The 26,656-nt window shown below is 35.9% G+C and overlaps 1 protein-coding gene across 1 annotated transcript in view; it reads right to left on the bottom strand.

The window, feature by feature from the left end:
- The window catches only part of LOC149779902 (uncharacterized), a 156,650-nt gene that overhangs the window by 92,368 nt on the left and 37,626 nt on the right, over positions 1–26,656 (bottom strand). The window contains exons 8-9 of the mRNA XM_089936592.1: positions 22,598–22,644; positions 5,544–5,922 (exon numbers count right to left, since the gene is read on the bottom strand). Of these exons, the coding sequence (XP_089792718.1) occupies positions 5,544–5,922; positions 22,598–22,644 (426 nt within the window). The remainder of the gene's footprint in view (positions 1–5,543; positions 5,923–22,597; positions 22,645–26,656) is intronic.

Here is a 26,656-nt window from a genome sequence, read left to right as displayed (position 1 = left end):
GACAACTATGATCAGCCTGTAAAGAACTTTTGACTTCAGTTTCCTGTTCCTGGGCTTGTAATGTTGTTGAATGATTTCCAATAGTCATCCATGTTATGATGACTCCAAGGAGAAAGTTCCTAAACTTAAAATATATTTCTGAGTCTCATCCTCAAGGATTTCTGTCTCTTTATGGCTCAGATCAAAATATCTGTTGGGGGCTTATACCACCATAAACATTTTAAAAAAATATTTATTTAGAATTTAAATAAACAATGAAAAATACAAAATGTAGTTATGCTTTTATAAATAATTTATCCCAACTTTAAAATTAATTATTTCATAATATACTCTTAAATTGTATATTTTTATCTAGGGATTAAACTGAATTTATTTGCCTGAAATACAAAAGTTGCATAAATTTGAAACACAAAAAGCAAACTTAGGACCTATGCTTCTTGCCTGTATATGCTTAAAACTCTGATATCCAAGCACTGTTGAACTTATAATATTTCTTAGCCAGTGTGTTTTTATCACTGGGATAAGGCACGTGTTTCTGCACTTTGCCATGAACTGAACAAATAAATGCAAGAGATGCCCTTAAATATTCCTCTTAAAACATCTTGAACAATACACAAACAATTAAACAAAACCAAAAATCAAAATACTTACTGTAGTGTATCTGCCACAGTAATTTATTATGTTTGGTCTTTCCATATATCTCCCTACCGGCAAAGGTCAAAGGCTCAAAAGACACCTTGACCACCATTTAATCCTTTATAACTTATAAACACCTCGAAAGACATGCCACATTTGGTCTTAAGCAATTGATATTCTAGCAATAAGGAAATCAATTAACATCTTCTTGTGTACACATTCAGTTGTTCTTGAACAATGGATCTGCCATGCACTATTGCACCACTGGTTGTACTGGTTAACATTCCCGGTCCCCAGTACACTGTTTCTAGCTGGTTTCTCTAATGTCTTCACAGAAAATGTAAAAATACAGTGTTGGAGAGGGGGATCAAATTTATGAAAAATCTTTCTTGTAATTTGAAAAGCAGCAGATTTCAGAATAAAATGGTATGTGCAGTAGACAGCCTTAAAATGGTATTTTTGCCCTTCTGCGGTAGATTCACATGCAATGCCACTGCCCATATTTTTCTAATAACTATGTATGGTTTTTTAATGCAATGTCATTCAAAAACTAAAACTTTAAATGTACTTGATTAATACCATACTGATTACCTCCAAGCTGGTCAAACATCTAGCTCAGCACAAACAGGAAATAGCAGTTAGCCATATACATGATATAAGAACGCAGCACAAGTAAGAAGAAAATTATTTTGGTGCATTAAGATTATCTTGCTACCAAAGTAAATGTGCAAATTGTGTGTGTATTTGTGTATTTGTGCCACAAAAAGAAAGTATGTGCATGTGTGTTTGATAACAACGGTGTTTCATTGCTCCAACAAAAATAAATATTACTGAACTGACATGTAATGCAATCAGGTGTAAATCCCCCAACAATTCACTTCGATGAAATATATACCTATTCCAATCACACCAGCCTACCCTTGGACCCACAATAAGGGCAATAACTCTAATGGTGAAAAGGGATTTAACAAAGAGTTATGATGAGGAAACTCTCTCTCTTTCTCTACAGAACACATACACACACATAGAGACACACACAATATTACCTCCCTGCCAAAGCAAATGTGCAAATTTTGTGTATCTGTGTAGGAGTGCCACTGATAAAATGTGTATGTACATTTGATAAGTGGAGGTTTTCATTGCTCCAATGAAAATGAATATTATTGAATTGATGTGCAATGTGCGAGTCCTCCTATAATTCGCTTCTATGAAATATATACCAATTCTAATCATACTACCCTACTCTTAGAGCTGCAATAAGGGCAGTAACTCTCCCACACAGACACACACTACTATATAACTGTAGTTATATATTAGTATTCACCCATAAGAGAAACCATGATATTTGATGTGACTAGTTCTTTATTTACTCTGTGGTATGCAAACAGCCATGTCACTTGTATATATGTAAAGTTGATGCATGTTATTTGATATTTTCTGCTGTACATGAAATAACAATTTTACAAAAAAAACACAGTTAAGACTCATACCCATTTCAAGAACAAAACTGTTATGTAGTAGATACACTCAGCATACATGCCAACTTCCTGAAAGGTGTAAGTGTAATTATTGCTATTGTAAGTGGCAAAAAAAGTGTCATTTTGGTGTAAAAAGTGTAATCTAGCTTATCAATATCATGAATATATGAGGCAAAGTTCATATTTGAAAACAAACATGTTTCTCTTGGAAATGGGTCATATATAGTTGCTATAAATAGCAAATAAGGATAGAACTCTGATGCTAATTTTAAACAGCAGTAATCTTTTTAAGAACATTCTCAAATTAATAAGTGGAATTAAAGAGATGATAATAAAAATGACATAAAAAACTTTTTATTGGTTTATTTTTATTTTATTTTTTAATGTACCAAAAAAGATAATCCATATATAGCCAGCTCAAAACATAATTTGGTACAAAAAGCGTAATGGTTGGCATGTATGACTCGGGGGAATACCCATAACAAGATTTTCAAGATGGCCATATTGTTTGTCTAGGTGGAAAATTTTTCATTCTTTAGAACCTTCCATTGTAAGGTGTCTTTTGCCAAAAAGCCCATGTTTGATACATCTTTCTGTTCAAAAGGAGTAGCAATAACAGGATTTTCAAGATGGCTGCCTTGGTGGTCATAGTCAAGAACAGATCAGCATCATTTTCATTTATGACCAGCTAGCCACTATAAAATATAAAAAGTCTCTTGGTGAAAACTCAGTGTTGATATGACTTCAAAGGAGAAGTAACAATAGGAGTTTAATGATGACCAATGTAGCAGCCATACTGGATATCATACATCATCTGGTGAAAATCCCATGCAATAAATTTCCATTTAGATCAAGCAGCAATAACAAGATTTTCAAGATGATTGATGCAGTGGCCATATTGTATGTCAAATTCAGCACTATTTTCATTTAGGACCAATAAGACATCATACAACACCTTTTAGTGAAAACTGTATGTTGATATTATCATCAATTGAGGTGGCATAGCCATAACAATATTTTCAACATGGCCACTATGGTGGTCATATTTTATTTCTGGGCAGCACCATTTTCGTTTAGAACCAGCTTCTGGTGATACAACTTTCAGTTCAAAAAGAGTAGCTATAGCAAGTGTTATGTGTATCTATATTATGTGTGATAATTTTATAATTATATATTGAAAGGGTTAATTACTAAATTACATTAAATACAAATATTCTTTATAGTTGCAGTTTTGTATATTAAGATGACATCATGATTTTATCATCATCATAGTTTCAAATGAGTAACATGTACTCTTATTCATGTAAACATATTGATGTGATTTTTAATTCTGTTGAAAATTCAAACTCACCTAATTGCTGACTGGTTGGCAGCTAGAAATTCACTAAGGGATTTGAACTTGTTGACAGTTAAAGTCATTCTGAATGACTGGTTTAACCTTGTTCTGAAACTATCTTAGTTTTTCATACAAAGGATAAATGACTAAAATTACTTATTCCTAGCATTAACATAATTTTTTAGAAAATATAAATTATTTGTTCAATTTTACAAAACTTGCTTTTCAATCATTTTGTGTTATTTAAAGACCATAGAGTTGTAACAGAAGATTTTCAAAATGGAAGCTGTAGTGGCCATTTTAGATGTCTGAGCAGCACTCTTTAATTTAGGACCAACCAGACATTGGGATAGATGGGACAGACATTGGGATAGATACAGTTCCATGACAATCCTACAAGTAGTTCAGAAGAAGTAGTTACAAAAACTTGTGCTAACAGATAAATGGAAGTCAGATCTCAGCAGAAAACAGGGCACAGAGCGGCCAAGTGGTCTAAAGCGCTCTCCGTTATGGATCACTGCCATCTCACCTCTGTCTGCATAGGTTCGAGTCTCAGATTCGGCCAATGTGGGTATGTGAGAAAGCTTGCCAGTAGCTTCTTGTGGGTCAGTGGTTCTTTCCGGGGGGTTTCTCGGGTTCTTCCTCCACCATTAATACTGGCCGCCATGTATAGCCTATTGAATGCTGAAAAATGGCATAAAACACTACAACAACAAGAAGTCAGCAGAAAACAGACCATGTCACAAGCTCTTCTAGTCTATGACCATTAGAGCTAATAATGGAAGAAAACAGCAGACTGCATTCTGTGCACCACCACATATGTTATACTAGGTTTAAGACCAGTAAAGCTAACAGACCATACTTATGAACAATTTCAGAACACATAAACTTAGTTATAAAAATAATATACACCCACCCCATTAAGACCATAAGCTGCACTGACCAAAGGTGGTCATAATTTGAAAAAGAGACTTCCTGCAGCTAATGAAATAAATTTTTTCCCCTCTTTTTCTAAGAAAATGGTATCCCAAAATGGCAATATTGCAAATCCAGCTTCAAATGGAGTGTTCAGCATAGTTTAGTTATTCTTGACTTTTCTGGCGCTTGTGCATGGGAGACAAGATCTCCAGCATTTTTTTAATTTATTCTTGACCTTTTATTACTCATGTCTCCAGCACTATAAACACCGTAGCTAAAATAATGTAAGATAAAAATGTAAAATTGTTAATGAAAATTTGTTGAATTACTGGCTTTAATAATGGGTGGACTTTGATATCACAAAAATCTCCACTCATCGACTGTCAAAATCTTTGTTTCTGCTGAACTTGGCTGGCATTTGTCTTTCGATAGTTCTTCAACATTTTTTTTCTTCAATTTCCAGCATTTCAACCATAATCTTGGGCATTTTACTTCTTGACTTGTTATATTCATCTGTTGATAAGTCCTTGCTTGATGATAAGCTGCTCTCATTTTGACAACACTTTGCCAAATATCTACAATAAATCTTTTGTCTCACAAATATGAAGACCACTTGCTACATTTTGATAATTTTGTTTTAGGTTGGCCACCTGGTCTTGTCATGGCAGAAATGCTGTACAACATCTTATGTATGGTTCTTTCTTTACTGTTGTAGTAACAGTTACATGTATGCAAAATGACAACAGCCTATACTAACTCCCGAGCAAACTCTGAAAACTGAGATCTATGTCATACAATTTGCCAACAAGTCAGTCTAGTGTCTGACTTTGAACAAACAAATAAACCTTGATCTGCCAGTGCAGCAAGTGACTGCAGATCTAGGTCTACCCAGTGGTAAACAATCAGCTAAGACAGTGATCTGTCAAGGAGAAAACAACATAAACTTTTATCCACAGTATAACATGTGATAGAGATCTAAGTCTACACTAGAGGAAGCAAAAAGTATAGACTTTGTTCTGTCAGTGCATAATGTGAAAGCATATCTAGGTCTACATAGTATTAAGCAATCAGCAAAGACTTTGATATGCTATTACAAAATGTGACATCAGATCCAGGTCTACATTGAAGAAATACTGCTTGCAGTTTGGTGCACATTATACAAGAAAATGCATTACCTGGACTAGGTTGGATTCTGTCCTGGTTCCAAATGTAAGCATCCAGTCTGGACATTTCACTCTGTTCTTCCATGGCATACTTGATATCTCTGCCTGTCTTTCGGATTTCATCTACCCCTATTTTTACCTCAGCATCTGTCATTATCTCTATCAATCTATCATACTTTCCTACATCAATTACTCCCTTCTCTTCAAGATGAAACAACAACTGATCCATGTTTTTGGCTTTATCACAAGTTTTAATGTCAATATATCTTTGAGCCATTTGTTTTATTCTCTTAAAACTGTCTTCTGTAATAAGACCATCCAATATAACATAAAGCTCATTGTGTTTGTTATTTGCCTCAGTCTGATTAATGCGTTTCTTCTTTGCCTCAGTCTGAAAGTAAAATTTAATAACATACTTATCAAAGACTTCAGTGAAGCAAAAACAATTAGAAATACTTTCAACATTATTGGAAAAATAAATATGTCATCTGCTCTTCCCAAGTTTTATCTAAAATGCTGACTGCATGTTGGGCTTGTTTTACTTTCATATCCCAGAAATATATTCCATATGTTTAGGTCAACTTAGAGGATAATTTTGAAGTACTTTTTAAAATTGAGATACATAGATTATATGTGAAGCATGAACATGTAGAGGTATATCAGTAAAAATTTAGGAATTTTTATTATTCTCATATCATACCCTGCAAATGTATTTCAAGTGCAGGGGGCAAATTAAACAATGATTCTATAATAACGGCTTACAAAAAAGGTACATTCATTTGATATCAGACACGAACTTGTAAAAGAAGGTTATGTAAGTAAAACTGCTAAACCTGTGTATAAAATTCACTTGGGTTGAGGGAGATACAAATGGTCTTGATATGCAGGGGGAAAAAAATATATATATTGTATGTCTAACCTGTTTTAATTGTAACCTTTTCATAGTGGTCACCTGATCACAACAGCCATTCTAATTTCCCACCACCACAAGAAATTTCCTAAATAAATTTCATGTTAATAATGGTCAACTGCATTCTGCAGTCAGCAGCTGTGTGTTTCCTAACCAAATAGTGGTTTCTCATTGCCAAGAGTGAAGTATATCATTCTATGCAAACTAAACTTTCTGCTTAAGGGGAAGGCATTGTTTAGTTAATGGAATATCATGTGAATTCAAAACATCTCTTATCTTGCATCTCACTTGTACTCACCATACACCAGTGACAATGCCAATGTAACTGAAAGATATCAATATGTTAAATTCAAATGCAGTTGTATCATTAGGGCACAGGATTTAAGCAATATGTTTGGGAAAAGTAGTCATGTTAGTGCAGCAAAAACACATTTCGATATTAAGGCTACATTAGGGTCATGGGTCATTCACTAATCAGAACTTGTCTGTGAAGACATGCATACATTTTGTTTACGAGTGAAAACAAATAGCCATATATGGCATCTTTCAATTCATTACTCATCAAAGGCTTTTCACAAAAGATTTTTGATCTCAAAGAGGTGAGCAAATGGGAAATCCATGTATTGTTTTTGATGCATGAAGTTATTTTCCATGCTTATTATTTACAAATTGGAATAACAAGTCAATCCTCTGTTTTAATCATATGTAAACTGTCATTCAGTAGTGAAATTAGCATTTTGTCTTGCGCAGAAAACAAAGGTGATTATTTTAAATCAATGATGATTTCATTTATAGTATGGATTAAAGTGAGCAAGATAGTTATTTTGTGTAGAACATAAATTTAGGAGAGAACAAAATATATGAGTATTTTATGTTAATAATAATAATACTAATAATACCCAGTAATAATGATATCTGATGCATGGCATTTGTTCAAAAACCAATTTTCACCCATGTAAAGAAGCCAGTTTTGCCTTTACCCATGGGTGGCTGCTATTAACAGGTTTTACGCTCTGTGTGTGTGTGTGTGTTTGTGTTTGTGTGTGTGACACACAGGTGGCAGTTTATACAGCAAAATTTTATTTTGATGAAATTCAAAATACTGTATCAACCATTTTTCCCCTGTGAAATTTAAAACTCTTATTACTTCAGCATACACACTAAAGTAAATATTTTATGATTTTATCTTGTTTAATTGTTAATGTATTGTTCAAGATGTTACGAGATATATTTAAGGACAGCTTTACATGTTTTTGTTCAATTCATGTCAAAATGCCAACATGTGTGATTTTTCACAAGAAACCAACAGCTAAGAAATATTACAAGAAATAAACAATGCTTGGATATTAAGTAGTGTAGATAAGTAGCAGAGGTACCAAGTTTTCACTTTCTGTTTTAAAGCTTTGCATTTCTTTTATTTCATAAAATAGTTAAAGTTTTCATGCACATAAATTAAGTACAAGACCTACATAAAATTTTCAGTTAAATATATAAATTAGAAGATAATTAATTTAAAGCTGAGACAGTTCAAGAAAGCATAAATACACCATGTATTTAGTCATTATTTCAAGTCTAAATCAATTTTTTTCTCACAGTGATGGTGAAACTTGCCAACAAATATTTCAATCTGAGCAATGGAAAGAAAGAGCCCTTGTCAATGAGACTCTGTAATACATCTTAAGTCCAAATCAGGAACTTCCTGCTTGGTGTGAACATAGCTTAGAAACCTTACAAACCTGGCAACCAGAAAAGTGAAGTTAGAACTGTTCTGTCATTACCACATTCTAATGCTGATAATGAGAGGACCTTCTCCTGGCAGAGTGGTCTAAAGTGCTCACCTTTACCTATCACTGCTATCTCACTTCTGTCTGTGTGTGTTCGAGTCTTAGGTTTGTCCAATGTGGGTACGTGAGAAAGTTTGCCAGTAACTCCCTATAGGTTGGTGGTTCTTACATGGGTTTTCCCAGGTTCTTCCTCCACCAGTTATACTGGCCACCATATACATCCTATATGAATTTTAAAAATGGACTTCAACCCCAAAAAACGACTTCAATTGTTTTCTCATAAAAAGGTAGGTAAATTAAATGATACATAAATTCAGATGAGAAACCATTTTAGATGACACCACGAAGAAGACTTAATGACTTTATTGTTGACACCCATTGAAACAAGCTTACCACCCAAATGGTCAGGAGCAGTTTTAGTTACTGCCACATACATGTACCCCTCCCCCTTTCATCTTAACCCTTTCTTTTTTCTAGTCAAACATCAGCTTCAAATCACTCCCATAAACACAGGCACTTGTCACTGTAATGTTAACACTGACTGAAACAGAACCATTTGAACCAAATATAGAGATTTGCTATCATAATCAAACATTGTACTCCCTGCTTTTGCTATGTAGTAGTGCAAAGTTAATGTTATAAACAAGAATTTCAATTGATACTAGGTTAAATTTATTTATGTTTTCTCCTGTCTTTTTATGGAACTCTATCTTTACAAATGACATTGAATGGTTTCTTCCAAAGTGGGTGCTGGCAGCAAGATACACCTGTTGAGTTCTGATCTCAAGTACATCACAAGGTCAATATCCATGACATCCTGTATGAATTTCAGTTAAAGTCATTTTCAAGCCTAAATACACATTTTCCTTTATAAACTCCCAATGTCTGACTTATGCATTTAATTGTCAGTTGGAAAACTGACCCTTTAGATATGTCCAGCAAATATGAATAAATATTGTGTTATAATAAAGTGTAAGTCTAGCTAGAAAGAGCATTTGGATTTCAATGAAACTAACAGAAACATTCCTGAATTGATGGCATTATGGTACATGTACTATTATGGATACAACAAGATAGGCTGGATAGTACATGTACTCCAATGGGGCATATTCTTGCTGACAATAGCTGGAGAAATACTTGCCAGAAGTCTGCTGACTTATCTCGTACATCACACTGACCTGGCTCCTGCCAGAGAGTGAGTATCACTTCACAAAAGGACGAGGGACCACATGCATGGTGTTTGAAGCTAGTCAACTCCAGGCGAAATGTCAGAAACAGAACTCCAGCCTGTATGCAATATTCATTGACCTGACAAAAACTTAGACACAGTTAGTCATGGAGGCTGTTGGAAGATCATTGCAAACTCTAGCTGCCCTGAGAAATTTATCATGATGGCTGGGCAATTCTATGATGGCATACTTGCTCATGTCGTGGATGAAGGTCAGTCTTCTCAACCATTCCCAGTCAACAACGGAGTCAAGCAGGGACGTGTGTTGGCCCCACCCCTCTTCAGTATGATGTCCTGTGGCATACTTACTGATGCCTTCCATGACTATGACACTGGGATCAACATTAGATACTGGAACGACATCAAGCTCTTTTACCTCACAAGCGAAAAGAAAATAACAGGAAGTGACTGTTCATGATCTCCTAATTGGTGACAACAATTCCCGGAATGCCAGATCTGAGTGGAAAGCAGCACAGTATGGACAATTTCTCCTCAGCTTCTGACAACTGCAGTCTCACAATCAGTATCGAGCCAGGTGATGCAACAACCTGGAATGACTTGTGTAGAGCTAACATCACAGCAAATAGCCAAACCCTTCTGGCAGTGGACAAGTTCACCTATCTCAGGGGGCCACAAGTGGTCAAGTGGCCTTAAGCGTTCACCATTACAGTTCACTGCCATCTCACCTCTGTCTGCGTGGGTTCAAGTCTCAGGCTCAACCAGTGTCGGTACGTGAGAAAGCCTGCAAGTAGCTTCTTGAGGGTTGGTGTTTCTTCACAGGGTTTTTCCCAGGTTCTTCCTCCACCATTTCTACTGGCCACCATGTATAGTCTATCTTGTACTGAAAAATGGCATTAAATCCCATAACAACAACCTATCTCGGCTGTACACTGTCATGTGCAGTCCACACTGATGATGAAACCAATGCTAGAATTTCTAAAGCAAGTGTGACCTTTGGCAGACTATGCGCAAATGTGTGGCAGTGCAGAGGGATCGGTCTACAAATAAAACTCAAGGTTTACAAAGCCACTGTGTTGCCAAACCTCCTTCAAGCTTATGAAACTTGAATGGTGTAAAGATGCCATGCTAAGAGGCTGAATCATTTTCACATGGGCTGGTGCCTGAGGAAACTGATGAGGATAAGATGATAAGACAGAGTCCCAGAAGCTGAGGTTCTCACACAAGCTGGCATCCAAGAAGCCACACTGCTGATGAAATCACAGTTGAGATGGGCAGGTTATGTCACCAGGATGTCAGCAGAGAAACTACTAAAAAGGATCTACCGTGAGCTGATCAGTTGAAAGTGATTTCAGGGTGGTCAGAAGAAATGCTCCAAAGATTCCCTCAAGTAATCAATGAAACACTTCTACATTGACCCTTATTCTTGAGAAGATCTCACGCAGGATCACTCCATTTGGCAGAGTCTCATCGATACTGGAGCTACAGACTTTGAATGGAGAAAAACTGCAGAGGCAGTGCAGAAGCACGAGCAGCAGAAATCTCAGAACTGCAGCATCTTTACTACTGTTCAAGCAAACCCAAGTGGCACCTCCTGTGAAGTGTGCTACGGACAGTTTAAAGAACAAATTGGCCTGATCAGCTACTCATGTACTCAAAAAAACAGTTATGGTCATCTTTAATCTTGGAGGACGAACAACATATGTACTCTATTTATTGACACTAAAGTTACCAATTTTCTTATGCACTTGTATGTATATACCAATAAATGGGTTCTCTGCCAAATATATTTAATAAATACATAATATAGTTTTAAATATTTCTCATTTAATATGCATCAAGTAGATGAATGCATGAATAACCCATGTTGCTAAGAGAACAGACAAACGATACATTTTTTAATGAACTTGGTTGGACATTGCACATTACAGGGTAATAATCTGTTCTCTATCAAATAAACAAGACTTAATTTACCTGATAAATTCTATTATGAATTTTATTTATTTATTTATTATTATTATTATTATTATTATTATTATTATTAATCTTTTTTGTTTTCCCAGTTATTTTCCAAACTGCATAAGATGGGACCTGACTTGTACTTCCTATATATTGACCAATTATACCATATATTTATATTTTATAAACTCGATAAGATATTTTGTAATTCCTGGATGACTGTTACAAAATTTCCATACATCTAGGCTTTTGAGGACAAAATAATAATTTTGCCTAACAAGATTATTTGCAATTGTACTGGAAAGCAAATTTTTAAATAAATTATGTTTCTCCAAGAATACTTACACAATCACATTACATTAGGAATATTTAGTCTGCTACCTTGCAAATCCAGCCCTACTAAAAGACAAAAATCATCTTTTTTTGTCTATCTCATATAGACAAAGGACAATAACTCATGCCCATTACTTGCCCTCACAACCACCAGGTATTGCTATTTTTTAGCTGAGAGATATAATAACAAGGCTGCTTGCATGATGGGGTGATTGGGAGGGTTTTTAGGTAATGTGATTGGGTCAGTATTCTCGGAAAAACATAGTTTACTTTAAAATTTGCTTTCTCCTTCAAAATACGTTCCCCAATCACATTAAGTTAGGAGAATAAGTAATGGCAGGAGGGAATGCTGAGCATCCGACCTCTACCTCAGGTATCCTACTAGGGAATGATGGTTGGCTCCCCATGTGAATGATGGCCTGTTCTCCTAATTCCATAAGCAACACAGCCTGGGGTCACTTGACCTGTGACTGTAACATACGGTTAAGAAGATGAATACTGAAATCTTCTTACCTGGAAAATTTCACCAGTGAATCCTGTGACTCTAACAGGCTCTGTTGTTTAATCTAGTTGGGTCTGGTGGCCATCACCACCAGACCAACCAGATGTAAAGTTTTCCTCTCTGACACTAAATCTTCGAGATAAAAACTCAAGAAGGTTGACTCTGCATGCCAGCCAGCATCTTATATTATATCTTGGATCGAAATGTTATTCTCCAACATGAGGCTCACAGGGATGGCTCAAAGCTTCTGAGCTGAAAATCTTCATGCGGTGCCTCTGATCTGGTGAGACATCAGAGTACACTGAGCATACATCCACCTCAGCCTAAAAGCAAGGGCTTCAGGGGTCATATCCTGTGTCCCAGCTCCCACTGGAAGGCTGAGGCGTTTGCTAGTGCCATGACTTATCTCTGTGTGTTTCCAGTAGTGCTTGAGAGTATGAACAGGATCTTGCATGGCTGCTGTTCTTGATTTATCTATGAATGACAGCAAGCAAGTGACAACTCTTTGGTCATGAACAGACAGTAACCTAATTTTGGCTATAAAGCCTGGTTGTGTCAAGAGAACCACCAAACCGTCAGATCTGAACTGAAGAGAGTTAGGGTCTACAAAAAAGGTATGCAGCTCACTTACCCTGCAAGTGGAAGCTAAAGCTATCAGGTAACATGTCGTGTATAATAGTAACATTAGCAATGTGTGGGCTAGAGGCTTGAATTGATTCAAATAGAGCCACATTAAAACCCAGGACTGGTACCATATGGAAACAGAGTGAGTGATTTCGGTCAATAGAGACCAGAAGGGGTTAAAAGATCTGATAGGTCATTATGATGTCCAAAGTCCTGTCTGCCATGATGTCAGAATGTGTTTGATATCATGGAGTGGTAGCCTTTGATAGAGAGTGGGGCCAACTGTTTCTCCTCAAAGAGCAAGCAGGGTTAGTAGCATATTTCTTTCAGAAATTTCAAGGGTTTTTCAAGGTTTTATAAGGTTCAAAATCATGCTTTTCAATGTGCATTATTACATTAATTTTAAAGGATAAAGAAATGAAAAATAAATAAGTTAATACTTTCTATACTTCATATGAGAAATATTTCTTGCAAATTTACTTTTTAAAAAGACAGTCAAGTGTATGATTAGTGATATCATTCTCATTATACTACACATCCTACATCTGTACAGTTACTGAACAATGTTTATTTTACAATGTCTACACTACACTATTTACAAAGTCCACAATATTTTATATGAATTTTTTAATTCTTGAAGCTTGTCATCAACCTGTTTTTCAATTGCTCCAAGTTCAGTGATTTTGTCCTTCACACTTTTCCTCACACTACACCACTCCTTCGATAACTTGCGCCTGGATAACTCGCGATCCCACTTAATATGCGGTGTTCGATGTGGCTCCCGATTTTTTCCAAAGAAAATATATTTCAAATATCTTTAAAATATGCTTAACGCGAAACAATTACGATAAGAATTGGTAAATTAAACCTTGATACATCGCTCGTTATATCATCGAAAATGGTGATTAATGCCTGTAAAGACAGAATCTATATTGTGAAATTTGCAAGTTCTAAATAAGATATCATATATTATGTATATTATGTAAGTATTTTTAATGATAAATAGTTGTCAATACACTGTAAATAAACAGTCTGGTGAAACAGCGATCAATGAAAACTTCTGGTAAATGCTAACAGGTGGCAACAGAGAATAAAATAAACACCAATTAAATGTCTTGCTATGTGAAAATTACCTTTTAATCCCTTAATTCCATTTCAGTGTAAACATTATGTTTGCAACATATTCTGTTCTAGTAAAACATGAAAAGAGTCAATCAACCATCACACAGAAACCCGTGAGTACTTCTGTGAGAACCCACTTACATGCTGGCTTTGTTTTGATCAACAACTTGGGGAAGTGTTTGTTGCATTAAAAAACTCAAAATAATAGAAACCTGTGTTGTTTTATCACTTTGAATATGTCTTTTGTATTAAATCAAGCAAGAGATGCACAAAGAAAAAATTCAAAGGCATGCAGATCTGAGCATAAGTTCTTGTGGTCACTGCTATTATCAAAATTAATTTTATTTGACCAATCGAAAATCTTTTCATGTACTTAACATTATTAAAGTATATATTATCAATCATGAAAATATCATACAGATGAGAAATCTGCAGGATTTTGCTCAGTGGCAGAGAAATCAAGGAGTAACACACAAAAATTAACTGATTTTTTCAAAATGTGAAGTTATATTTGTCAAGCATGTCACAAACGGCAAGTATTATCATGTTCAAATTTACATTGTTTTAAATTTGTAGACCCATTAAATTCATGTTGGTAATGATTAACCCTTGTGATTTTTTTCTCACTTTACTTCTACCACAATCAAATCTATCTGTCTGTCTGCCTGTCTGTCTATCTATCTATCTACCTACTTACCCACCTATCTATCTATCATTCGTTCATTCGATCGATCAACAATGTTTCTCAAAAAGAGTGGCGATCTTTTGTATTAAAAAAACCCCGTCTAATTTGGATCAAACAATAAAACTAGAATGTATCCTGTTCAACACACAAATCAGTGGTATAGTACACAATGTGTGAAGTGGTACACGTGTTAAGCGAATGGAAACCATGTGAAATAATGTTTTCGATGATTGCCTCAATATACTGTAATTTATCCTGAAATTAATGTTGCTCTATGAGGAAATAATAAACAAAGCACACCGTTATGATGAGATATTTATTCACAGTTAATCTCAGCACGATTATAAATTGAGTATTCAACACTATAACCTACCTTTTGCCTCTATGTCAATCCCTTTATTGGTTTTGGCTTTTTTATCGGTCCCTCAATAACTCACACCTCACTTACAGTGCAGTCGATGTTTTTGGACCTTGATGTGCGCGAGTTACCGAGGGAGGGGTGTATTTCTGATGTTGTGATGAAGGAAATTTTCCGTGTGTCTCTGCTTTCAAGGTATAATCAGCAGCAGCAGCTGTCACTGATTAAATGTCTATTTCAATACATGCCTTTATTCTCTTTAAGTCTGCTAGTTCCTCGTCCAGTGCTTTTCTTTTCTGTTCTCTTCTCACTTGCTCAAGGTGTTTTCTCTGCTCGTCTAAGTACATGCTATACCTACTACACACACTGCCTGCATTTATAAGCATTTTTGGTGTTATACCAATCTTGTATATTCCACCAGTATTTCTTACAGTGTCAACAAGTACTCTCCTTGCAATCAGAGTCCCTTTTTTCATATTTACATCGTCACACTCTTATTGATGGAAAAAAAGCTTTCGACAGTAGTCTGTCCATGAGACAAGAAAAGAAATGTTTTAAAAACTGGCCACAGATGAATATATTCTTTCTGATATGCAAGTCTGTCATATAGGAATTTAGCAAGTGTTTTCCTAGAAAATGAGCTCAGAGACCCACTGCTGACAACTTGATCAACAAATGAAGAAAATTCTCTGAGGACAGAATCACACTTTGTAATGTCATATCTTCTCTTGTTGACAAGCACAGTGAGTAGTCTGCTTCTGCTTTGTTAACAATAATTACTTCTGGATCGAGACATGCCATGTCTCTCACAAAGGAGTATTGCAGTCATGACTTAGCAATAAACTCATCTGTAAAACATATAATGTTGCTTTGCATTCATTGCAAAACCTATGGAGCCCCGAGTGGCTGAGTGGTCTAAAGCGCTCACTGTTCCAGATCACTGCCATCTCACCTCTGTCTGCGTGGGTTCAAGTCCAAGACTCGACTAGCGTGGGTACGTGGGAAAGCCTGCCAGTAGCATCCTGTGGGTCGGAGGTCCTTCCCTGGGTTCTCCAGGGTTCTTCCTCCACCAGTAATACTGGCCGCCATGTATAGCCTATCTTGTGCTGAAAAATGGCATTAAACCCTACAATAACAACAACAACAACAAAAAGCAAAACTTAAGGATTTGTAGCTCACTTGCTTTTTTTCTCATTTTCAATTCATTAATAATTGTTTCTGCCACAAAACATATATCTACTTTATGATTGATGACATGATTTGTGGAATCAATCACACATCCTTTGTTGACTTGATAGCTTCCACTTTTTCTGGCTTGAAGTATCATTTCAAGAGGCTGAATGCAATTGCATTCAAATTTTTATGAGCAAAGGGAAGCATTGGTTGGTTTGTTTGATACTCTGTCAAGAAAGGTTCCACCTGCTTTGATAGCGGAATAAAAAATGCAAGCTTGGCCAGGAAAAAACATCTCTGATGGCTTCCTTTACAATTCGAAACAGTTCTGTGCTTGGATCAGATACACAACCTTTCATCACACTATCTGCATATCTCTTAACAGGTTCAAGTAAATCCAGAATTCTCTGTGCAACTTTCACATTTTCTTGCCATCTTCGTTTACACAACTCCAAAGGATAGGTTGACATACCTGTCACTTTAAGAAAATCATCTCTTCTTGCAGGAGTATCATGAAACAATATGTAAAATGCTTTCAAAATTTTATCCAGTTTCCAGTCTGTAGTATCCATGTCAGCCTCACAAGCCCCATGGACTCTGTGAAGTCTACTGCTTCCTGCATTCAACAACTGGATACTGTGGTTGATTTCCAATGAAAGGTCAACTTTTTCTTGAAAAGACTAATTGACATTAGGTCCATCCATTGAGATATGAATCATGTCCCTTATGTTTAGCTTCTGTGTGGAATCATCAAATGCTTTCATCATATCAGATGCAGAGGCATGACCAAGGAGTCTATATGTAAAATCTTGTGTTGTTACCATGTTCTGGTCCAAATGACGAATGTGACAATCCATTTGTTTTTTATGAAGCATTTTATTCATGCTTTCATCAAAAAGAATGACAAAATCATCTGGCTTCACCTTTTCTTCCAACAATGATGTAAAGTATGGTTCTAACCCAAAAGCAGCAATATAGCTTGTTGTGAGAGTTGATGGTGTGCAGAGTCCATATTATTTCTGCTTTTAAGGTCTCCTCCTTTGAAACAAAATCTGACAAGATCATTGGAGAAGGGACTGAAGATGTTAAGTGTGAGTTCTGAATTTCAGGTGCAGCAGATGGTGGTTTGTTCTGAAACAATTTTAAAATGTTAATACTAATAGTTTTTTTGGGGGGAAAGACTTTAAAGAACCCTCTTTCAATAATTCCAACTATAAAAATGAGATCCTGATAACAATATAGATTTTTAAAATGAAACCCTGCAATAAACCCTACTGAAACCCACCTATGAATAATAAATTCATGAATTTTTTTAAAATTAATGTGGGCCTGCGCAATGGCATCATTATTTAAACCTCCACCCACCCCCATAAAACAAAAAAAAATGCCAAAGATATTTGTTTTTTTTATTATGTTAAACTGCATATGGGTATATTAAACTATTTCATATTAGATATATTCATATTTTTTCAGCTTAGCTGGTTTCTATATTTTTAGATTTATCTTGTTCATTACAATTATAGTCTATTTCCATTCAGTCCCAAAATAAAAATGGTCTGAACTACTTTCATGAATAAGATGATATGCAGTTTTCTATTTTAAAACTCAGACATACCTCTTTTGTAAAAAAACGATTTCATTTTGGTGGCTTCTTGTTTTCCCATGTTAGCAGCCGTTACGTGAACATGGTGTCTTTTCACAGCCGCATGAGATCGAAAAGCAATCTCTCCCATTGCATGCAAATCAACATCTTTCTGATTTAATTTGCATTTTGCAGAACTGTCTGAGAAAGATCGCATTATCCAAATTTATATTTTTCTTCATCTAGCCACTGAAGTTGGAATCAGCAGCCAGACATTCTGAAGCATACAAATGATCCAAATTTAAACTGCAACTACGTCTGGGCTTCGAACAATCATAAATTCAAAACATACGACTGTGCAGTGGCATATTGTGGAAATTTCTGATTTGGAACAAATGTAGCGAGAGATTAGGTTTTTTTTATATATAGTTTTCTTTTTTACTGAAATCTGTAAAATAAAAAGTATTTATCAATTCAATAAAATTAAGGCTTTTCAAGGTACCAATGTGCTCACAATGCAACTTGTAAGGGGTGCATACAATGTTGGCCAAGTAGGATCAAGTCCGCTGCCACCCTGAATAAAAACTCTCTTACTGAAATCCAGTCTGCTTGGAAACAGATTTGACAAGTTCCATTATTCTGAATACAAAAATACGAGGAAGTCACACCAGATTCCATTTGGTTATACTTTCCATATCCAGATGGACAAAATTCTGGGATGAATGGAGATCTGACTTTTACCCAGTTCACTAGAAGCCCTATATGATCTAAAAGAGGTGACTGTTCCTGCCTTGGGGTAAGATAGACCTTACCATGTGTTTCTGGAGGATGTAGTCCAGGTATGCTGCCGTCAATCGGAACAGGGTGACAATGTAACCCATGATCCTGGTAAAAGTCCAAGGGCAGAAGTTGAGGCCAAACGGGAGAACTCTAAACTGAAAAACTTTGTTGCAGTAAGCAAAATGGGGAAACATTCATGACACAAGGTGGATAGGAACATGAAAATATGCATAGGTCAGATCAAAACTGATGGCATACTCATCTCTTCAAACAGAGAGGCAGATTGATCTTGCTGTCTCTATCTTGATATCTGGAGGCTGGAGGCACAATGAATTGGTTGAGGTGACTCAAGTCAATGATGTATCTCAACTTTCTGAAAAAGAAACAGCCTTGAATGAAACTCAAGGGATTGCGATCTTTGCACAAGCTCCACCAACTGTTTTTTTTTGTTTTTTTTTTGATGAGGGACCATATCTCTAGTGTAGAAGTGTAGAAAGGCATCCTTCTCCTGATCTGACGGTACATCCATGAAGAAGGGTGAGAAGGAGAGGGGATGGGGTTGATGATGAATGAAACCTGAAGCCCCTCCAAATGCCCTGAATATCCTCCTCCACACCCTGTTCTGAGGGAATAGGAAGATTCAGTGAGCTCAAAATTTAATTTCTTACCACCTCTGTATCAAGATGCTTCATATCCCTTTACAGTGGCAGAGTCTGAGTGGTTCCAAATGCCCATGTGGGTTGAACAATGAGGTGGAGGGGCAGTTCCTGTCCTGCCTGTCTAACTTCCTCTATTCTGAATCCAAAGCAACTTTGACCAAACAGGGTCATCAGGAAAGGGAGCGTATAATGAGGTTTGAGCGACATGGATTACAGCCATGCGACACATCATATCAAATGTAAATTGGCCAAAGCCATCAAAATATTGGCCATGGTATGGTGAGCAGCCCTGGTCAATGACCTAGCAATCCTGGGTGTTACATCCCAAGCATGGTTATTGATGGGTGTCTCCACCGAGTCTCACAAGTGCCAATGAGGCTTAATCCAACATCAAAGAAGGAACAATGACATCCCGAACCAGCTCTGAGCACATTTTGTCTACCTTATAAAACATGCAAGCAGATATATGACAGCTGCTATATTCTTGTCAAATGCTGTTAGATCAATATTGGAGGTGTCTGTCGCCTTAAGTCTAGCCAATTGGGGAAAGAACCAAAACGATGGCCTCTCGTGCTCATTGTTGAGATCTACAGATTCTTTAGGATTATAGTTCTGAGTAATAGTAGGTGGTGGAAGTAAACAAAACCCCTGAAAGCTTAACTTCAGTCCATTCCATGGTCAGAACTGAAGTGAAGGATAGCTGATTTCAAGGAGTTTCATTACACTCCTAGTGCATTGCGGCCCAAGCTGGGTCTACTTGCAGCTCTGAAGAAGACATACCAGGTGGCATTTAAGACTCAATTCCATTCCTATGAAAACATTACTTTGTCTCCCTTTTGAACAAGCAGTGAACTCACAAAATCAAGCACTGCTGGGACTGCCAGCTGGTCTGATTGGCGAATAGTCAGCCAGGAAGCTGTAGGTATAGAAGATGGTCTGGCTATCACCAGTCCAGTACTGGCTGCTCCATGGGCTGGGCTGGACAAACAAATTTCTCACTTAAATCTCCATCACAGTAAGGGCATGTCATCGATGGTACAGTTAGATGGACAGACCTGTCACTTAAGATCATCGCTGACTGGACCAATTCAACGAAAAGATCCCCATGTTGGAACAGCCAGCCTGCATAGGCCCGAGGACTATGCTCAGACATTGGGGTCTTATGCCCACTGGGCTGCCTAAAATTGGGGAACACTCCCCCAATCATTCAGAAATGCAAGAGATGAACTAGTCGGCTGAGTCATCCTCTCAAAATGTCTCCATGCTGGTTGGTCAGTGATGGCTCGATAGTCGGTGACAGCTGTACGGCCGGTAACAATGCAGTGGTATAAGGAGGTGGACCCATTGGATCCAGTATGAAACCCATGCACCCTGACTTAAAGGCCCACAGGCCATGCTTGGATATGCAGGGAGACTTACACCAACTGGGCTGACTAAAATTGGGGAACATTTGCTTGCCAATGAGTTGGTATAGCCAACTATGAAGTGTAGGTTGTCTCCCTTGCTTTATTCCATCTTCCTTCCTTCAAAGCTGTACAGACTATTCCACTGAAAATGCATTTCAGTGATTTAGTAGACATTTGGCTTGAAGGAACACATGAAGAGAAAACAAAGCAAAGATTAACAAATCAATATGTGATGAACTAGCTAATACTGTAGCCCAGAGTTCCTCTGACCATGCATTACACATGCTGCATATCACAGATAATGTACACGTAGAATATACAAAACAAGAGCCACGGTAGATGTCCATGCCCTGAAGTTGAATTATAGCATTTAGATGACACTCTGCTGAAATTACACAAGAAGCATAAATTAATAATTCATCATGTTACTAACTTGCTAATATATGTAAAAATTGATGTTACTAACAGAGTAATCAAAAAAGTCAGTGTCACATTTGAAGCTTACACTTGGACTTTTGCACTTATGTAGTTGACCTTTCTACTGACATGACACAAAGAAGGGAAAAAAGCATCGATAGCAATGCAACATACAAATAACTCTCTAAAATCAACTCCATTACAGATGGAGCAAGCGAGAAAAGTCAAAGTGGCACTAATTCATAATAATCTTGCTGAGGCCAACAACAGCATGGTGTGACATGGTCTTAAAGGATGAAGTCCCTAAAGGCAACAAAATCATTCAAATTTGGAAGAAACTGTAAAAAAGAATGTATAAAACATGCAGCAGAATGATTAATACAGAAAATAAATCCATAAGGACCGTTGGATGATTCAATTAGAATACAAAAGTGGCTTGCACTCTCAGAGGATACACTGTACAATAGTACCAGTATACCAGCGAAGCTAAAAACTAGTAACACCTGGCAGTGGCAAGGAGAGGTAAAGGGCAAGAGTTACTGCTGTTTGTCTATATGAGATAGACAAGAAAAGACAATTTTCATCTTCCAGTTGGGTTGAATTAAATTTAAAATTGGATTGGGTTGGACTGAATTTAAACAAAGCACAATATTTTCATTCTAACAAAATTAACAGCAGATAATATACATCTTCAACTAAACTTGTAAACATAATGTTGTGCAGCAATAGCATGAAAATCTTTTATACCATAAGCAAAATGAAATAAGAAGCTTAATGTGGCATGCGAAAAAACCAATCCAAGCTATATTCCAAACTGCAAGGGGCTGAGATATAATGATAATGAAATTTAATTTATATAAGGAAAAATCTTCAAAACTGAGAAATTTCAAGGGTATAGATGGACATATATCTAGAAATACACAAGTAATAACTGCATCCAGCTTATGCCAAGGCAAGTATGGCAAAATAGTAGGTATATTACCAAAAAAAAATACATCATTTATGAATTAACCAGTGAATTAAAAAAGACCTCTCTGGGTATTCACATCACGCTTGAATCGTCAGAGACGAAACCTTGGTTCAAAAAGCATTTAAGACATTCTTATATTCTGCAAATTATTTATATTCTGCATTATTGTTTTCAAGCCATCAGATACACACCCATCTTTTGAAATAAAATTATTCCATTAACTTTACTGTTATTTGATTACATTTGCTGGCTGTTATGATTCCAAAATACCGGGAATACCACAAATACAACTACATCTGCACATCTATGAGTTTTCAATAAAGGAAATAAACAGTTGTATATCATGGGTGTCACACATCAGTCAGGAATTTATCATGGTCTCTTCCTGAAACAAGGTTCAAAAGTTCATTGGTTGAACCTAACAATGAATGCTGGCTTTGTGTACACAAAACTACTGCTATGTGCATATGGAGAACAAGATTTTCAGAAAATACCTCTTTAAAAATACATGGGATCTAAGCAGGATGTTATTACGATCTAAGGTCACATATAACAGCAAGGTACTTCTTTTGAACTAATGGAATAATCTTTAGATCATATTCCATGATTTACTCACAAGTATTTCTTCCGTGATACTATCATTGCATGTACATCCATGAGGCTCTAAAAAATACATTAAAGAAAACAATTAAGGAAATCTGCACCACAAGCAACCAGAAATGTAATTATAAGTATATACAGCTAGTTAAGAAAATGCATAATCTAATGACCAATTAAGGCAATTTTGTCCAGAACTAAATCTGTTTAATCACGTATCTCTAGAGAATAGATTTAGGAGATTGATGTTATATTTATGGGTTACTGCATTTGTATAGGAAAATAGGAACGAGTTTTCGGAATGAATACTGCACGAACTTGTGAGTGCAGTATATCCTTCCGACAAAACAAGTTCATATTTTCCCATACAAATGCAGTAACCTTTTTATTATATGCTCATTTTTTTTATTCTACCAAAAGTTTAATTATATAAACAAAATACACTACAAGAAACAACGTAAATGAATGAATGCCGTATTCCAAACTAAATACACAAGCGCAGATTTGACATTACAAAATGACATCATTATTAATGCGCACATAGCTCCGCCCAGATAAATCTTAACTTAGTCGCGCGGTCAACATAACTTTCGAAAGAAAATTGCGTGTCTAGTTAAAATTGAAATTTGCAGTCATATTGTGAATGAATGGGCATTGCAACAACTTTTCCATTTGATCTGGAGTGGATATATTTTGGTATTTTGTTTCGATTCGATGAACGTTTGTGATTTTGGACTGGATTCATCTGTGCAAATTATACATGAAATACATCGGACTGAAGTGGCTCGGGAGAAGCGTGTTTACGTCTGCAAATGTGTTTCTGTTTCTGTCACTGAATGTCTGAAATCATAATGTGGGAAAAATATGAAGTCTTTCAATTGCAATTTTCAAAAAGACGTTATGGAATTTAATGTGTATTTCATTTTGAGTGCAGTAAGGAGGATGCAATTGCACTTATCATCAAAATTACAGCACACTTTCGAAATGTGTTATCCAGATTGAAAACCTATGATATGGCTCATTTAATTTGGATTTGCAGAATTAAGAAAAAACAGTTTGAGGAAATTCAGGATGTAAAACTGTTAAGTACATTTTATTTTGCCATTCTTATCACCTGCTAAAGAAAACAGTATATGCCTTGTTATTTGTAAGGACCTAATCCGTCATTTATATAAGGTAGCTAGCCTAAATCCGTAACATTGTATCAATGCAAAATGTCAAGACAGCTGGGGTTTTTTGCAGTCCACGAAATATGTTTTAGTTCATTCAGAAACAAATTTAAACAACCACAACGTAAAGAGCCTCTTACGCAAGTGTACATGATTTGTTTACAAATCAAAAGTTCTGGCGTCTGAGTCCATTGTTCATTTACAAAAGAAAGTAGTTCCTTTATTCATGTGAATGCTATATGTGTATTGTCACGCGCGTTCAGTATCAGGGAATATTGAATGATTCAGTCCATGTAAAGTTAACGAGGGAAAAAATGACCATATAATAAATTTCAATACTGTTTAAATATAACAAGATCCAATGATCTTAGAAACAATATTATAGTGAAGAGAAGTAAATAGGTATGTTCATAATTCATAAAAGAAACTCATTTTCAAAAAGTCACTGGGCAGAAAGCAAAATGATGAAAATTGCAGTAAGTTTTCATGATAGTTTAAGCTATTTATTTACAGAAGTCATAAAATCAAACCAGATATGGAAGATCATGCAACAAGCTTATTTGAAGCTCTCTCCTAATAAACAATAATATTACCTTCCAACACGTGGCTGATGTGATTAATGCAGGCATAATATTGTAAACATTGAAACATGGTAATGAGATATTACAAAGGTTTTTTTGCATCTTATGCAATAATGAAAAATGTAGACACTTGTCCGAATAACAGACATCTAGAGATGAAATATATCCCTCGGTCCCCCACTTATATAAAGACTTCCATCTAACCCTATCATCCTCAGTCTCTATTGTTATACAAATTATACTAGTACCCTTAAATATACATACTACTTTTAAGATACAGTTTCCATGGTAAAATAACAAATATATAATGTTGACAATTCTAAGTATTTTAAGGCACCTGTACACTTGCTCAGTTTGGTTGAAATATCCTGAACGGTTTACAAGTTAAGCTCATGAAATGAAAATGTTCACAGACAGATAGACAGACACAAACTAAATACCAAACAGATAAACCTTGTTAACAAGCAGACCTAGGAGGTCTGACATTGCTCACCTGGGCAACTGACCAATTTAGCTTGTGAAAGCTAATTTAAAGCATGTAGTGAAACTCTGTGTGTGTGTGTGTGTGTGTGTGTGTGTGTGTGTGTGTGATTAGGATTTTTAACATAGCTTTAACAATTTTTCAGTCATATTGCTACGATGTCTGCAGTGTGGCAGTTTATAGTGATGTCTAGCACTGGGGCATCATGCTGCAGACATGTATGATGTCCCACCGTCACATTATTCTGACACCAGGCCGACCAGTCCTAACACAATCCTCTGACCTCCTGCTTCTGAGGCGGACGCTCTAATCACTAGGCCACCAGAGCGGTATAGTGAAACTGTGAAGTGGAAAGAAATTTGTGGAGCACTTAGTTACTATCAAGGTTCATGTTCCTTATCTTCCTTTTTTAAAGTCAATATGGTAACAATAGTTAAATACAGCACATGTACTACTCATACGTTGTTCCTTTAACATTATTCTTTCTGATGCAGATTTATCCTGATCGTCATTCAAGCTCCTCTTTGTATTTACGAGGCCATATAAAATAGTGAAATTAAAAAATTACAATAAATGACAAAACAAACATTTTAATTGATGTCAGTAATATTGGTCTTTTTTAGTTATATCAGTTATTGTTCAGTTATTTAACTCAATGTGCATCATTCTGTTGAAAGTCCAGTCTAGGTATTTATGCATGCAAGTTTGGTACCGGATTTTTTCTATCTTTAATCATCTATAAATATCATCATATTTTCATTTTTGATAACTATAAACCAAAGAATAAGTGTCCATCCAAATAAACAGAATATTTTTTGATAGAGTGCAAAGTACCTGTTTAAGTTGGCATACACAACACAGTGATAGTGTTTACACTGAAATTCTACATCACAACTAAACAGTACATTGTTGCGATATTTTTCTGAAAAGAAGATTACCGGATGCAGAAATACACATATTTACTGTAATGTATTTGTGACATGATATTTGCAGTATTTGATCTGGAACATTAGATTGTACAGAAGATGCAAACAAATCTCATTTTGAGTCAGACTTGCATCACATATTTACCAAGTAAAGTTCTGTCAGTTGAAGAGACCAGTTTATGTCTACATTCTGAACAAAGGTGAGTTTATTTACGTCTGTAAGTTCACATTTAAACCAAGCTTGCATATAGGGTGGATTCCATACTACAGATATACCACCCCTCTATTCCCACCCTCGTTATCATCAATACTGGAAGTTGTACTTGTTGTTGTTCTTGTCTTCGGGCTTTTGCCATTTTTCATGTTATATGTTATACATGACAAATCCCTGTGGAGGTAAATTATAAATATTGTAATAGATGAGACCATTTCTTCCCAATTCTCTTTTGTGAGTTGAATAAAAAAATGGCAGTCAAAAATATTCAATGAAAATGTTCAATGAAAACAAAACATTCTAGAAAGCAGGGATGAAAATATTTTCCCACAATCACAGCCATTAAGTAAACAGAATACTGCACAATAATTTCATGGGCTTATCTGGACCAATCAGAATCACATAAAGTGATATGTTCACATCTATAATATCAAAAATATGAAACTGCACACACTGTAAGAAAAGTGCACCGACTAGTGATAATAATAAATAACACAACTTATTAATCATTGTGCTATCAAAATATTAAAAGGTAGATACTGACATTAAATGTTTCTTCACTGCAGTGTTCTCTATTTGTTCTATCTTTTTATCTCTGTTGCTGAATATATAGAAGCTTGAGAAGATGCGCCATGAGAGGATGGGAGATTAAGTGTGGATCAGATCCAAAACAACCAAGTGAATGTTGTGAAGTAATCATATGGCTG

This window comes from Sinohyriopsis cumingii, chromosome 16 (assembly GCF_028554795.1).
Source record: "Sinohyriopsis cumingii isolate HCF-2022 chromosome 16, ASM2855479v2, whole genome shotgun sequence".
Taxonomy (NCBI): Eukaryota; Metazoa; Mollusca; class Bivalvia; order Unionida; family Unionidae; genus Sinohyriopsis; species Sinohyriopsis cumingii.
The sequence above is the reverse complement of the archived record's forward strand: the minus strand, read 5'-3'. Positions and strand labels throughout refer to the sequence as shown.